This window comes from Ziziphus jujuba, chromosome 1 (assembly GCF_031755915.1).
Source record: "Ziziphus jujuba cultivar Dongzao chromosome 1, ASM3175591v1".
In the NCBI taxonomy this organism is placed as follows: Eukaryota; Viridiplantae; Streptophyta; class Magnoliopsida; order Rosales; family Rhamnaceae; genus Ziziphus; species Ziziphus jujuba.
Genome location: NC_083379.1, coordinates 11867748 through 11884042, shown reverse-complemented (window position 1 = coordinate 11884042; position 16295 = coordinate 11867748). Strand labels below are relative to the sequence as shown.

Here is a 16295-nt window from a genome sequence, read left to right as displayed (position 1 = left end):
TTTAAATAAAAAATTATAAATATAAAATGGAAAAATAATAAATTTATTTTTTTTTTCAATTTTTAAAAAAATATTTTGTATTTTTTAAAAATAAATTATGATGTCCATATAATTAATTTAAATGATACTGTTACTTCAAATATCAATTCGCAATAATTTTGAAATATCAAAACCAAAATTACTGAAATTAAAATTTTAAAACCGAAATTACGTAAACCCTTAACATCACAATAGCAAAATCCAATTTTCCCAAATGATAATAATTAATCGAAAGGGATAAAGTTTCGTTGAGTTAGAAGAAGGGTTTTTTTGATAACTAGCCACTTTACAATTGCATTTTAGAAAAATAGCAAATTTTTTTATTTTTTTAAAAACTAACCAATATTTTACCCGTTTGGACTAAAGTACCCTTATCTACAAAAGCTTTCCTTTCTTCTACACAGCCGTTCGTTCGTGGGGGTGGGGTTTATACAAAACTGTTCGTGGGGTTTCTCTAAACTCTTTGCATCTCATCGCCTCTCACTCTCATTTTTTTGTATTTTCTCAGATCTCAAACTAAAATCAGGTAAAAATTTTATCTTTTTTCTTATTAGATGAAAGTAAAGAAATATGTATTTTTTTTGTTTTTTCTCTTTCTATTTTTTCTTGTAAGTTTTATTAGTTTAGGGTTTTTTAAGCTTTTTATTTGATATGGGTATGCAAGAAATTGATTTATGAGATGTTCTATGTGATTTTAAAAATACTTTAGGTGGCATATGGTTTGAAAATGGGAGAAATTTTGTGTAAAACTGAAAAATCGCGAAAAACAGTAAAAACGGAGGAAATTTGGCGAAAAAGATGAATTTCCTCCAGTTTGTCAGTTTTCGCAAATTTCCGCCAATTTTCCGCCAATTTTCCGCCAGTTTTCCGCCAGTTTTCCATCAGTTTTCCGCCACTTTTCCGCCAATTTTCCGCCAGTTTTCCGCCAGTAGGAAAAAGCTATATTTGGCCCGAAAAAAAAAACAGAATCAACTTTTTTAATACAGTTAATATGCTTGTTTAATATTATTCAAAATTTTATATATTTATTGATTTAGTTTAACGTTATTCATTTAATTTTGTAGTCAAATGGAAGATGATGACATTGTAATTGCGGTTTTATACAATGGAACATTGGTACAAAATGATAGTGGTGATTGGGAATATCGAAATGGTAAAAATGTAATGGTTTCCGTCGGCAAGAGATGCACAAAATCAGAGTTAGAGGATTGTGGCATATTTACACTCAAGACCATCGAATTCTTACATGCTAGATTACCATTGACATTCACACAAGATAACATGGAGTTCTTTAGGAAGAAGTATGCATATGAGGTTTACAACAAAGAACTTAGCATATGAGCTGCGTGGTGATGCTTTTTTCTTTCCTTTTTTCATGTTTATAGATGCATATTATTTATTATATTTGACTTTTAATTGTAAATATAATGGTGGCTTATAATGTTCATTTAACAACGATAACAATGTGGTATTGATGTAATGATAAGTAATTGACCTTATAGGAAATGTGTCATGTTTATTTATTAGAATTCCGTTATGCACAAACGCCTTAAGAGCTCAATTGCAAATTTTAAAAAAATTTCCGCTTGTCGGAAATATTTCCTATAGGCCGAAAAATTTTCCTACTGGAGGAAAAATGGAGGAAAAACGTTCCTCCAGTCGGAAATCCCATATGAAGAAAAATTGAAGCCTCTTGATAAATTTCCGCCAGGTGGAAAAATTTTCCTCCAAGCGGAAATAGTTTTCCTTCTGTTGGAAAACATTTCCTCCAAGCGGAAATCGTTGAATAATTTTTACTCCTATTAGAAACTAATTTCTTCGACACTAACTTAAAACAGTAGGCAGGTAACTTAGCAAAATTCTCCTCTGGAGATCCCCTAACACTGTTAAGTGCATACTCTTTACCTCTTCATGCTTTGTTGTAGCTTATATTCACCCCATATTTCTGCAAAAAATCATGTTGAATTTCTTTGGGTTTGTAAACACGTGCAATACCTTCATATTTAGATTTGATACATTGCCCGATAACCCGGCTACTGGCTTGCTTGTGTTCTCGATGCACGATATCTAACGAGCAACTGTGTACATTATCAAAAATTCTCACAACAAATATTTCTTCATTTTTAAATGTGGTTGCACGTAGTCGCCATTTACAAGTATTTTTCAAGCATACAACCTCATATCGTTGTGTAGTTGATCGTGTCACCTTGAACTCCTTATTTTCTCGCATGCAATAGATACTCAGTTTATTCTGTAGGTCACGTTTGTTGCGAAATAATTGTCCAACTACTATGCTCTCACAGCCAGTGAACTTTGACGAAAATATGGCCATAGAATCACTTCTGTTGCTCGATGATATGTGGTCACTTGTAGCACGATGAACCCTAACATCATCAACTCCTTCATTGTTCATTTCAGGATGCATATCATTATCATTATCCGGCAACTCATGATCAAAATCTACATCATTATGACCAACATCATCCCTTGCTGCATTGTAATTCTCATCATGATCAATATGATGCAACTGCTCATACTCCTCGTCGTTAGGAAACCGTTCAGCATAGTCACCTCCAACATCAACTCCTTCGTGAATGTTAAATGATGTCCAGGCCCCCCCCATGAACATCAACTTGATGTCTAAACTGAGTTTCTTGAACCATAATTTCCTGAGATGTAGCCTGAATTGGTTCAGTACCGGAAGCTTGTGGTAGACGACCGCCAATTGGAGGACAAGAAAAAGAATGAAGATTACTCCCACTATCCGAAGCAAATGCTGTTTGATGAACATTTCTACATACATGTTCAACTTTTGAAATCACCTCAACATACAATGGAGGCCGCATCATTGTCATCCCTCCATTCCTCACTTCTTGAAGAAAGCATTTCACATCCCTATCACATCGTATTTCTGTAGGATCCAACTTTTCTGCACATCGTCCATATATCCATTTTAGCTTTAGCAAATATTCATTTCGATCTATCTCAATAGAATTGAAAATCTCATCCTCTAACTCTGATTTTGTGCATCTCTTGCCGACGGAAACCATTACATTTTTACCATTTCGATATTCCCAATCACCACTATCATTTTGTACCAATGTTCCATTGTATAAAACTGCAATTACAATGTCATCATCTTCCATTTGACTACAAAATTAAATGAATAACGTTAAACTAAATCAATAAATATATAAAATTTTGAATAATATTAAACAAACATATTAACTGTATTAAAAAAGTTGATTCTGTTTTTTTTTTCGGGCCAAATATAGCTTTTTCCTACTGGCTGAAAACTGGCGGAAAACTAGCGGAAAACTGAAGGAAAACTGGCGGAAAAATGGCGGAAAACTGGCGGAAAATTGGCGGAAATTTGCGAAAACTGACAAACTGGAGGAAATTGGCGGAAATTCATCTTTTTCGCCAAATTTCCTCCGTTTTTACTGTTTTTCGCGATTTTTCAGTTTTACACAAAATTTCTCCCATTTTCAAACCATATGCCACCTAAAGTATCTTTAAAATCACATAGAACATCTCATAAATCAATTTCTTACATACCCATATCAAATAAAAAGCTTAAAAAACCCTAAACTAATAAAACTTACAAGAAAAAATAGAAAGAGAAAAAACAAAAAAAATACATATTTTCTTACTTTCATCTAATAAGAAAAAAGATAAAATTTTTACCTGATTTTAGTTTGAAATCTGAGAAAATACAAAAAAATGAAAGTGAGAGGCGATGAGATGCAAAGAGTTTAGAGAAACCCCACGAACAGTTTTGTATAAACTCCACCCCCACGAACGAACGGCTGTGTAGAAGAAAGGAAAACTTTTGTGTAATTTTCAATTTTATCAAGGGTATTTTTGTCCCAAAGTGGCTAATTTAAAAAAAAAAAATTTTGCTATTTTTCTAAAATGGAGTTGTAAGGTGGTTATTTATGGAAAAAACCCTTAGAAGAAACCACCAAAATGAAACCCAAAACTCCAAAGCCCAAGGAAAGTATGGGAACCCAATAAAGGCCTTGAATCTGAGCCCAATTAACTTTATTTATTTATTATTATTATTATTTTTTTGAAGTTATACATGGATTAAAAATTGTAAACAAGAAAGCACCACACGTGAGCAAGTAGAGAAAGAGGATGCAAAAGCTGAGAGATTCCAGTTGAATTGTCTGAATTTCAAAAATTCTTTATTTTTGGTTTTGATTCTGGGACAAAGTATTCAGGCTATTCATGGATCTTCTTCAGTCTGTGAGTGTGAATACCATTATTATTGCTTAAAATAAAGGAAATTTTTAGCACATAAATTTATTAAAAAAGAAATAAGAAAAATAAGAAAAAGAGAAACTAAATAATGAGGATACAGAGAGGGACGGTGTTTTAATAAGCAATTAAGTAAAAAGAGTCGTAATTAGTAATGCAAAGACTAAAATAGTGGGTGGGTTGGTGTACTATGCACCATCAAAATAGATTTTTGGAAGAATAGGTGGGGGTGGTGTGTGAGTCAAAGCGAATCGAATCGAAAAACCCAAATTCAAATTCCAAAAAATCAAAATCAAAATGGGTTCTTGCTATTCTACTTCTACATATTTGGGAACAGGAAAGAGAAGCGTTACAGATACTGTTACAGTTACAGGGGAAGTGGGTGTATTACAGAGTTGGAAGAGTGGGAGGTGGAAGAGAAAGAAATCAGGTGGAGATGTAACTTACGGCGGTGTTGGTGGCGGCGGTTGTAATAATGAGATTGAGATCATCTCTGGAAGTGGGAGTGGGAGTGGAAAGATTTTCATCAATGGCTCCAGCAGTAGCAAGCTTGCATGCTTATATACGCAGCAGGGAAAGAAAGGAGTCAATCAAGACGCCATGGTTGTTTGGGAGGTTAGTGCTTTTTTTCTCTATACCCATCTGCCCTAAATATCAATTTCAAAATCAATATCAAAAGCTGCCTTTGTTTTTATTATTGGGTTTATCTATAAGCATAAGAACTTAATACCCAAAAAGGATATACGACTTTTGGAATGTTAGAAATCCATGAATTTCCGACTAGTAAAATCTTTGTTCCGGGAGGAGCAACGTAAATGTTAGGGGAATATGAATCTGGGTTTTGCATTTTTGATTGCAAAAACCCAATCTTTTTTTTTTTTTTTTTTTTTTTTTGGTGCAGCTACTTTGTGTTATATATGAATAAAATATGACAATTTTATGATGGTAATATGGATAATCTCTTTGTTAAGTGGTGTAATATTTTGCCTTGTATATGCTACGTATGAATGGTGTTGAGCAGCATATTTGTAATTGACAGGTTTTTACTCTCACATATATATTTGTCTTTTTGTTGTCCTCTCTTTTGCATCAACATGTTATGACGTGTTCATTTGAAATACTTGGAACATAGAATTTCAGTTCAAGAAGTGATACAGTTTTTTGTGGGGTATTTGACGGCCATGGTCCTTACGGTCATATGGTGGCCAAGAAAGTTCGGGATGCTCTTCCTGTTATTCTATGTACTCAGTGGAAAGCTAATTCAAATGCTGATCAAAGCAACATCTATAATGCTGAAAATGCTCATGGAAGCCCAAATTTTTCAGAAACTGCTTCTCCAAGTATAGATGATGAATGGTTCAAGTCATTGGAGATTGAGCAAAACGAGAAACTCCCTGAGATGTATCTACCACTTAAGCGATCTTTTTTAAAGGCTTTCAAATTAATGGATAAGGAATTGAAATTTCATCCTACAATTGATTGCTTCTGCAGTGGAACTACGGCTGTTACTGTGGTAAAACAGGTGATTTTTCTGGCAAAATCCCCAAATTGACTTCCTGGAATGCATATAATTGTGGTTATTTTTAAGCATATTCACAACACCTCCAGAAACAGGGCCATGAAGCGTCAAGTGAGAGCAAGAAATTTAAGCCTTTAAAATAGCATGTTAAAGTTTGATTTATCACCAATTGAGCATTTAGTACTGTTAAATAAATGGTAGCACTTTATTAAACTGATCAAGTGCGTTCTGAAATATTTTGCAGTTTACGAATAGTAGTTGAGCACTCTGAAGAAAAGATGTGTTTTTTGTGGAAACCATGAATTCAATTTTTTAGAGGATTTAATGTAGACTTATAGCTATCTACAAAAAGAATAGAAAGATGATATATTAATTTATATTTCTTCTTCAAAGATTCTTAGCAAAAAAGAGTTCAGTTACCAAACTGACATGCTGAAGGAAGCTACTCTTCTTTGCCAGTAAGTTTCTATAGTTAAGACACTAAATGAATCAGGAGATTATTAGGTCTATTCGATAGTTCGTAAAGCTATTAGAACATTTATTAACAGATATGCAGAATTGCCAGGTTTAGAAAGCATATTTTTGATGTTACTGTGATTTATCTAGTTTTGTCACTCAGAAATGTATGCTTCTTTTGCTATACAGCATATGGATTCTTAGTAAGTGAGGGTTTTTCCTATGGCTATAAAAATAAAAAAAAATAAAAAAAATAAAAAAAAAAGTTGGTCATACCTTATAGAAATAACACGTAGTGATGTGGTTTTTCAGGGTCAGGATCTTGTTATTGGAAATGTCGGGGACTCAAGAGCAGTGTTGGCAACAAGGGATAAAGATAATTGTTTGATTGCTGTCCAGTTGACTGTTGACTTAAAGCCTGATCTTCCAGGTCTCTTACTCTGTACAATCGCTCATTTCAACCTCTTCACCTAAAAAAAATGATCTTTTTTGAAGAAGAGAAGATTTCTGGAATCTGTACTTTAAAAAGAGTTTATATTTTTCTTTCTCAAAAGCATCCATAAAACCACTGAAATCAGAGGGAGACATTTTTTTTAGAAAATTTCATTTACCGTCTCTTTTATAATTAGGGGAAGCTGCTAGGATCCAGCAATGCAAAGGAAGGGTTTTTGCACTGCAAGACGAGCCTGAGGTTGCACGTGTCTGGTTGCCTAATAATGATTCACCTGGTTTGGCAATGGCTAGAGCCTTTGGGGATTTCTGTCTGAAGGATTTTGGTTTAATTTCCATCCCAGATGTTTACCATCACCATATTACTGAAAGAGATGAATTCATTATTCTTGCCACCGATGGGGTATATTTCTGTTTTCTCTTGTTATTTGTGTTTTGTTGGCTCCTGAAATGAAGTAAATTTACCCCGATGCAGGTTTGGGATGTCCTTTCAAATAAGGAAGCTGCGGATGTTGTGGCTTCAGCCCCTGGTCGCACAACAGCTGCTAGAGCTCTTGTAGACTGTGCTAGTCGATCCTGGAGGCTTAAATACCCAACATCAAAGAATGATGATTGTGCTGCTGTTTGCCTCTTTTTTAATCATCAGTCTGTAATCGATGCAGATGTCATGGAGACCAGTAGAAATACAACTAATGAAGAGGCAAAGGAGAGAATGGAAATGACAAATGACAATGCTAATTGTTTGGAAATTAATGATTCCCATACTTCTGTTCCTAAGCATTCAGATTCTACACAAGGCTCTGACGAGATTGTGCCTGTCCCAGAGCCAATAAAGGAAAAGTTGTTGGTGAAGGGTCAGTCCAGGAGAAGCCTAGCTGAGTTCATTTCAACCGCAGATGATGATGAGTGGTCAGCCTTGGAAGGTATTACACGGGTTAATAGTCTGCTAAGCATTCCCAGGTTTTTATCTGGTGATAAAGGATCAGCCAGCCGGAGAAAGTGGCTATGACATCTAAGGTTGTCAGTCCATTTAAGATGGTGAAACTGAATTCAAAATGCTTTGCATCGTGGGCATATTTTTCGTCGGGAAGAAATTCACTTGCAGCTAGAGAAACTGAGACTGGCAGTTGCGAGAACAACAATCTCAGATGCATCATCAGCCAGCCTTCATTTTAGGGAGCTTTGTTTCACTGAGTTGCAGTATTGCAGAGGTTGTTGGAGACAGTTCTTATAGCATGATGGATTGTTTTGCTTCCAGATTTCTTGTAGCATGGATTGTTTTCCAGTATATAGTTATCTGAACTTTCATTTTGTGTTCTATTTCTCTTCCTCATATGTGTTTTGGCCATTAATAAATTAAATAGAATATGTATTTTTCATTTGGCAGGAGAAGTCTCAATTATATGCTTTGAACACGCTTGCAGGATGAGAAAAAGAGGACCCAAAAATAAATAATTAAATGCTCTTTGGAAAATATGTTCTTTGCCATAAAACACGATGCTAAACACGGTCGTCTTCAATGGAATTTTTTTTTTTTTTTTTTGGGGGGCCTCTCTGCAATTTGGGGTGTCCGGCTATTAGCCAAAGAGCTTGTTTTTTGGCAGGGTGGTGTGTGTTTGTGCATTGATACTGTCGAGTCTAGTATAGCAGTGTGACATGAATCTCCGTAGCTTACAGGTTAAACATACACTGTTAAGAGAGCAAGGAAATCCACGATGGAGATGTTCTGCTCCTTATAATCAAATTCGGATTTTCAGATTCTCTAACTAAAATCATGTGGATGCAAGCTTGCTCTTATGAATTTAATATATATGTATATATATTATGAACCATTTTCTGTCTCACGTATTATATCAATATTTGTATCCAATGATTCATAAATATCTTTTTTGAAAAAAAAGTAAAAGAGGCATCTAAACAGGAGATGACTGGATTAGGATAAAGCTGACTAAAAAAACAATCAAGAAAATGATGATATAAAATGGAATTGACTGTTAGGCAACTCATGGAATTGACACTAGTGGAGCTTATTACAAATACTAAAAGGATATATTTAATTATGTGTTATTTATTTATTAAAAATTTAATATGATAAACAGTAATTATATGTATTTAATTATATATATTTTTTATTAAAAATTAAATATAAAAAAGTGAATCATTTTATAACAGGCAATTAATTGTACATGGCATAGTACTCCACCATCAATAATGAAAAAATAATAATTTTTTTTTTTTTTTTTGTACGTACTTGTTTTACTAATCACGAGTGCCCTGATATGACGGTCTGGACGCATATTTATACACGTTAAATCAGTGAATAAAGTTAAAAATACAATATAATATTTGAGCAGAAAATTAAATAAGAAGAGAAAATCAGATATAAATTTTCGAAAATTGCATTTGTTAATTAAAATAACAAAAATTTAAAAAGTTTATATTGTAACTCTTAAAATATATATTTTCAATACAATATAAATAGATTAAATGAGATTGATTTAGTCAGAAAAATTACTATATTTACCATAAAATGTTAAAAAGTTATAGATTTAAGATATCCAATGTTTATAAAACTTATTATAAATGATTAAAAAAAAATACAACTATATATATATATATATATATTTATATGGATATTTGGCTTTTTTTTTTTTTTTTTGGAGTATGATGATTAACATTATATTTATGCTCTCTCTTATACGGTCACCTTCATTTGATCCCTTTGTTTATTACTATTTGGTACTCAGCAGGAAAGAGTCAAAAGGGAAGATTCCTCTGCAGTTTTGTATACTCATTTATACATACATATAAGAAATAGCTCGCTTTTTATCATTTTAATTAATTTATTATTATTATTATTATTTTTTTGTTGTTACCATTTTTGGGACTGAGCTTAATAGAATAATCAGAGAAAGTTTACCTCCTGTTCTGTGACACAAGAAAAAAAGAAGATCTAGAGCAGTAAGGAATAGCTACAATTGCAGAAAGCTGCATAGATATACATATAATTGTTGTTTAACAAAGTAAAAAAGGTTCATAGTAAGAGTGGTTTCTATACAACTGGGAATGAGTAAGTTTATACCAGAAGAAAGAAAAGGTGCAATTATGAAATATCTTTTGTCCTATGGAAGCAGACAAGGGATCTTCATGACCTCTCATTTGATCTTCTCACTGATTTCCACATATAAATACATATATATATATATATATAAAGAGAGAGTGTGTGCGTGTCTACTGTCTAGTACTGAAAGGCTGCAGAGAGTGTGTTTTCTCTCTTCGTCTGCAACATTAAATTACATTGTTTGCTAGTGATTTGTACGCAAGAGATGCTCTTTTCTCTTTTTCTTTTTTTTCTTTTTTTTTTTTAATATTATATATATATATATAGATAAAATGTAAAATTTGACGGTAAATATGGTTTTGGACACAAAATAATGACAAAATTCAAGCATGTCTAAGCCAAAGGTATAGACAGGAGATGCTTTTTTATTATTAAGGCACCACTTTTCCTATAAACTCAGACTTGGAGCATCTTCTTTTTTTGGCTAGAAAGGCTTGAGCATCTTCAATACCATGCTAATTGGGTATTGTCATGTTGCCATATTATAATAACATATCTCCAATTTGACATTTTCAATGGGGAACAATAAAAATTTTACTAGGGTTAAATTTGACAGCAAATTTGAGATTGCTATTTATTGGCTGTGATATGATCATAAAGAATGTGGGTTCCACGAGTGTGCATTGAATTAATTCTTCTTCTTCTTCTTCTTCTTATTATTATTATTATTATTATTATTTTGCGACTGTTAAATTTCTTGACTGTCTAAAATGATCGATTTCTTGGGCGTTTTTATTTTTTAGGATTAGCATTATCGAAGTATTAATGTAAAAATTTAGTATTGACATTTTCATTTATTATTACAAAGTTTATATCAATATTACATTTTAATTATGATAATGTCAAAATGATATTTATAATTAAAAAGGCTCTTATACAAAGTAGGTATATGGTTTATATACTCTAATATTCTTTTAATCCTACAATATCTTTGATGATTTATACAACAATTCAATATCAAACAACTTATTTTGGATATTTGAATTGGATTGACTTAGGCTATAATAAGTTTAGTTTAGTAGCATGCTTGTTGCAATTGGATTAATTATCCTATCCTTTTCAATCAATTGGATTAATTATCCATTAAAAAAATAGGCTTAAATGAGGATTTATCTCGTTAGAACTATAGACAGGTGTTGACCAACATTGACCAATCTTTGACCGGCGTTGACCAGTATTTGGCTCGTATTCGTCGACATTTGAATGTTGTTGACTGACTGTCAATTGACGTTGACCAGTCAAAAAATTCACGGAATTGAGTTAGAGTTTGGCTAAGTTCGGAAATATGTTTTAATTTTTTCTAATTTATATTACAAATTATTCAAAATAAAACGTTATGTTTTATAGTTCAATCCAACAAGTGATAGTCCCATCTTTATAGAATCCAATTTTATCCATATAGTCCAATTTTTTGTTTATATATACACTCCAATCCCCTACAATGAAGCAAAAGGACCCTTAAAATTTATACCATCATATAAATTAAATTATATGCAGATATAACTCATGTAATGCCCAGGACAAGTCGGACACATCGTCCTGTAAAATAAAATTTATGGCTTATATACTCTGATAGTATCCTTTGAGTGATACGGTCAAATTAAAATGATAATAATAAATAATAAATGTTTTGTGGTGGTGCAGGTGGATTGTATTATGGTTATCCATATTTTTTGTTTTTTGGGTAATATATGGTTATCCATTTTTTTTTTTTTTTTTTTGTATCCAAATTGCATGTTCCATCGGATATTAAAAATTATAAAAAAAAAAAGGGGGCATATTTAGGCATATGGGGACAAAAAGAGATGAAGAGGATTGCTTGTGTAAATCAACGATCATTTCTGAAAATCTGTGACTTCCAGTTGTCTATATAGCTACGTACTGTTTGGCAGCAACATAATAATAATAATAATAATAATAATAGTAAATAAATAAATAAAAGTGGAGCAAGTTATAAATTTGGGAGTGTATCTGATTGCATCACCTAGGGAAGAACTGAAACGTACACGATGCTTTAGCAACTAGCTTACATATATATATATATATATATATATATATACAGCTTCTTTCAATCATTCCAACTAATATTTTCCAATTTCTTTTTGAATTGTATTAATATAAAATATAATATAATATAATTAGAAGAACAGAATTGATATTTTCATGGTTCATCTCTGCTATTTAAAAAATGAAACTAAAATATTCATAGGGTGCTGTAAATGATATTTAATACAAGGAAATTGAATAAAACAATAGAAAAAAATATGATAGTTAAAGGATGTCATTTTTAAAATTAAGAAATTAAATTATATATAAGCCAAATCTGAGGAAGATAAACGATATTAGTGCATGTTGTGAAAATTATATCTTAATATACTTAAAAAAAAAAAACATTGTATTAATTGTGGATACCAAAGATAAAATCCAAATTCAAATTTAACTGACTATTATATTTGTATATATTAGATTTTATTGACTATGTTAGTATTTGTATTAGGATAAAGTGGTAGATAATTATGAGAAAAAGAAGAAGAAATGAGATTGGAAGAAGAGAAACATATGATGGAAGGTGAGAAAACAGAAAAGAAAAAGGGAAGGAAGGAAGGAAGGGCAGGTGGAGGTGGAGGCACATGGTATGATGATGGGAAAGACCTTAAAGCGAATCCAACAAAGAGAGACAAACAAGGTAAACACAGGTGTCAGCGTTAAGCGAAGATTGGGGTTAAGCTGTTGCAGCATGTCAACACAAGTATTCCTTTCCCACATTTAAGGCTTTGCGTGTAATTTTCACCCTACTACTTACTAGTACCCCCTATATATTTTATATATATATATATATATATTTACATTCATATTTGGAAATTACATTATTTTTATAATATTATTTAAAAAAAAATAAATAAAAAAACTGCCACCTCCATACCATACATACCCTGGCAAGCAATGGCATCCTCTCCCTCTAGCCCTACCGTCTCTTTAAATTAATTACTTGTATTATTATTTAATTATTTGATGCCTTTTCACTGTTCATGTTTCGATTTGATTAACTATGTTATCTGTTCTGTTTATTAATCAAGTTGACTTTGTCACGAATAATAATATGTTATCAATGGACATCCAAATTATATATATATATATATATATGTATGTATATTGTATAAATCTTAATAATTGTATAATGATTATCTGGTTAGAATCGAAGTGATAGTTCTAAATCAATAGCTCTTTTACTTGCTTTATACTAAATTTTAATTTTTACATGGACAAAGTTTATTTTCAACATCACATAATATGTTATTGATATGTTATGAGAAAAAAGATTCATATAATATATTGTGATATTGGATGTTGATAACACAGGTAGATTATACATACATATATATATATATATATATTTAGCTATCAAACCACTAATGTATTAAAAAAATCTCTGCCTTCGGAAACATGTTGGGCTGAAACATATCTTCTGTTGAATTTGTTCATGATTCATGAAACCTAGAAAGAAAGTGTCTGTTCACTTTTAATTAATAATTAAACTGTGTGGCAGAGAATTAATTGTAAACAATAATGGATGTATGGATGAAACCGTGCTGATCAATTGAAGTCCTTCACCTCCCATAAAATTCCTCTCCTCCTAGCTAGGAAGATTCTTTTTGCATGTACGGGGTTTATCATTCTTTGAACGTTTTGAGAATCTTTAGGCTTTTCCATTTTGGTAAATTCCTTTTTCTTTGTTCATTTTAAAAAAAAAAAATAATAATAATAATAATTTTAAAGAGAACGAGTTGCATCTAGCTCCAAATCCCAAGTATGGTTAATTTGTCAAACCAAAATAAATGATATTTGACTATAAAATTTGCCATTTGAATGCCTCTTTAATCATACAGGTGGGTTCAGCATATCCAGACAAGTCCAAAATTACTTTTGTTTTTTAATTAATTTTATTTTTATATAAAGGAATATATATTTTTTATCACCTTTATCTACAAACTAAAGTTTTGAAGCATTCACCAATCCATGTGCATCAGTTTGTAGAAATGATTTGATTTGGGTTTACGAAGCATAAAAGAGGTTTATGAGATCAGACCGAATATATACGTATAAAGAGTGATGCTGACCCATTGAATTGATCGTTTTAGCATCAGATATTTTAGATTCCTTGACTTTACATATGTAAAAATTTAAATATTGGAACTCGCACAAAATTTGAAATTTAAAATTAATTAACGGTTTAACATAGATTTTAATAATATATTAAAAAATTTTATGAAGAAGATAAATTTTATAGGAATTTGATAAATTATAAAAGTATTTTTAAATCTTAATGGACACAATAAATAATTAATATAGAATGTCTTAATAGTTAAACTATTAGATGGATTTGATGCAAACTTCATTGTATGCATATAGATAGATAAAATTAATTTTGTATGAACTATCACTTGGTTTATATTAGACATAAAAATAGAATTTATATTGACAAATCCATCTAATTTTACATGTTAATTCTTCCCAAAAAAAAATTAATACTAAAAAAATTTTAAAAAAAAACTTAATATGGGAAAGTGAACATTTAAAAAGTAAGCATTTAAATGTTTATGAATCGTGTGATCCTATTTTTAATATCTACTATATCCCCAAAAATAAGTGAAAATATAGTTTTCAGGAAAACATTTCTATATATACATATAGGTTAGTCATCAGTACATCGTGAGGAATTGACCATCAAAAAACTATTCTTCTTCTTCTATAACAATTAAATTTGACACAAGAATTACATTATTCTTCTAATTAAACCTGTGAGTAAAAAATAAAATAAAATAAAAAATCTCTCTTTTGTAATTTAAACTATGTCAAAAATAAATTACATTATTCTTCTGGAATTTATTTTTTTAAACTGTAAAACAAAATTAAAAAAAAAAAGTCAGTTTGTATAACAAAAAACAAGTTGAAAGTTGAAATTGAGACAAGAATTACATTATTCTCCTAATTGAATCTGTGAGTAAAAAAACACAAAAAAAAAATCGCTCTCTGCTAATTGAAACTATGTTTAAAAAAAAAAAAAAATTGCATTATTCTTCTGGATTTTATTTTTTTTGGTTCAAGTGTAAGACCCCAAAAAAAAAAAAAAAATGAAAGAGAAAAAAAGGAAAAAAAAAAAAAGTCAGCTTGTATTAAGTTTTATATTCTAAATGACAAAGTATCATTATTATTACTACTATCCAATCATATTCATACAAATATTTCATTAACACTTTTTTTTTTGTTTTTTTGTTTTTTTTTTTTTTTGAAAAATATATCAGTAATGCAATATTTTTGGGATAAAAAGAATTCACATCATCATCTTGTTTTTCAGTCCTAGTCCATCATCTTTTCGTAAAGAATAAATATGTTTTTCAGATTTAAAATTTTTTTTAATTAATGCTTTGGATGGAATTGTTGAATTTGGAATTTAGAATATCTAAGGATCTCATAGCAAGTTGAATTATCATTCCTTTTAAAATGTTAAACTATTAATAAAAGCTTTTAACATGAAAACTTTTTGGACTATTATTTGTAAGTCTTTCGTTTTGGGAAATAATTAAATAAAATAAATAAATAAAAGCATGAGTTATGATGGATAGAAACGAGAGGAAGATGAATAAATAGGAAGAGGGTGGAAATCCAAAATGTAGAGAGAAATAATTAAAGTAAAAACAAAAAAAAAAAAACTTCAAAATCATTAACCAATTGAGCTCCTTAGTTTGTTAAGTGTATTATAGGAAACATGTTGAACTGGATAGTATTTTCATTTTTATTTCATAAAAAAAAAAATGAAACGCATCCAAATATTGCCTCTCTCTCTATATATTTCTAGCTAATTAAAATTAAGGATTAACTATAATATTAGTGAAAACTACATACTATGATATTTTACAATGTTGCTGTCCTTTGGCTACGTATATAATTAGTTAATGGACATGTTGCTTTCCTTTGGCTATATTATGATGTTTTGGCTAGCCAATATATAGATCAATGTCTGCAATAATAATATGGATGCGAACCCCAGATGGATCATATTGGCTTTGTGTTGTCTGTTTCCAGAAATTTTTTTTTTTAATCAGTTTTGCTTTTCAACAATTTTTCTTTCTTTTTTTTGTTTGCCACCCCTTCTCTTTTTCTTGTTTAAATATGGAGAAAAAAAGAATATACATTGCTTTAGTGGGAGAGAAGGGAGGAATGGTAGTACTATTACTAACTCACTGCAATGGCATTTTCAGTTTCTGCCAGATATATATATATATATATATAAGCTGCTTGTGCATCATCGATCTAGATCAAATATATTTACGTTAAACCATAGAAATATGCTAAACTACCCAGAACACACATGTTTCTCTCTATAGCTTCTTTCACACTATCATTTCCCAACAGCAGGAAGAATTTAATACTCCCTTGTATATAACT

General features: G+C 30.7%; 1 protein-coding gene and 1 long non-coding RNA gene across 3 annotated transcripts; both read left to right on the top strand.

The window, feature by feature from the left end:
* Positions 1-307: 307 nt before the first annotated feature.
* LOC132800375 (uncharacterized) lies at positions 308-1441 on the top strand. The gene is made up of 2 exons (XR_009635452.1): positions 308-565; positions 1104-1441. It is a non-coding gene; the product is annotated as an uncharacterized LOC132800375 (long non-coding RNA).
* A 2720-nt stretch (positions 1442-4161) lies between these two features.
* On the top strand, positions 4162-8106 carry LOC107417053 (probable protein phosphatase 2C 6). Of its 2 annotated transcripts, none has more exons than XM_016025608.4 (5): positions 4162-4917; positions 5435-5824; positions 6590-6707; positions 6907-7130; positions 7203-8106. In XM_016025608.4, the coding sequence occupies exons 1-5, from the start codon at positions 4600-4602 to the stop codon at positions 7734-7736; spliced, it is 1584 nt and encodes a 527-aa protein (XP_015881094.2). In that variant the 5' UTR covers positions 4162-4599; the 3' UTR covers positions 7737-8106. The 2 variants fall into 2 exon arrangements, with proteins under 2 accessions (XP_015881094.2, XP_015881100.2); XM_016025614.4 differs by having other exon boundaries at positions 4639-4917; positions 5443-5824.
* The last annotated feature ends 8189 nt before the right edge of the window (positions 8107-16295 follow it).

Bases quoted from the DNA above. Each gene is read 5' to 3' on its own strand.
- LOC107417053 (XM_016025608.4), top strand. From the start codon at position 4,600: ATGGGTTCTTGCTATTCTACTTCTACATATTTGGGAACAGGAAAGAGA. The intron at 4,918-5,434 runs GTTAGTGCTTTT...CTTGGAACATAG, and splicing joins ACGCCATGGTTGTTTGGGAG to AATTTCAGTTCAAGAAGTGA. The intron at 7,131-7,202 runs GTATATTTCTGT...ACCCCGATGCAG, and splicing joins TTATTCTTGCCACCGATGGG to GTTTGGGATGTCCTTTCAAA.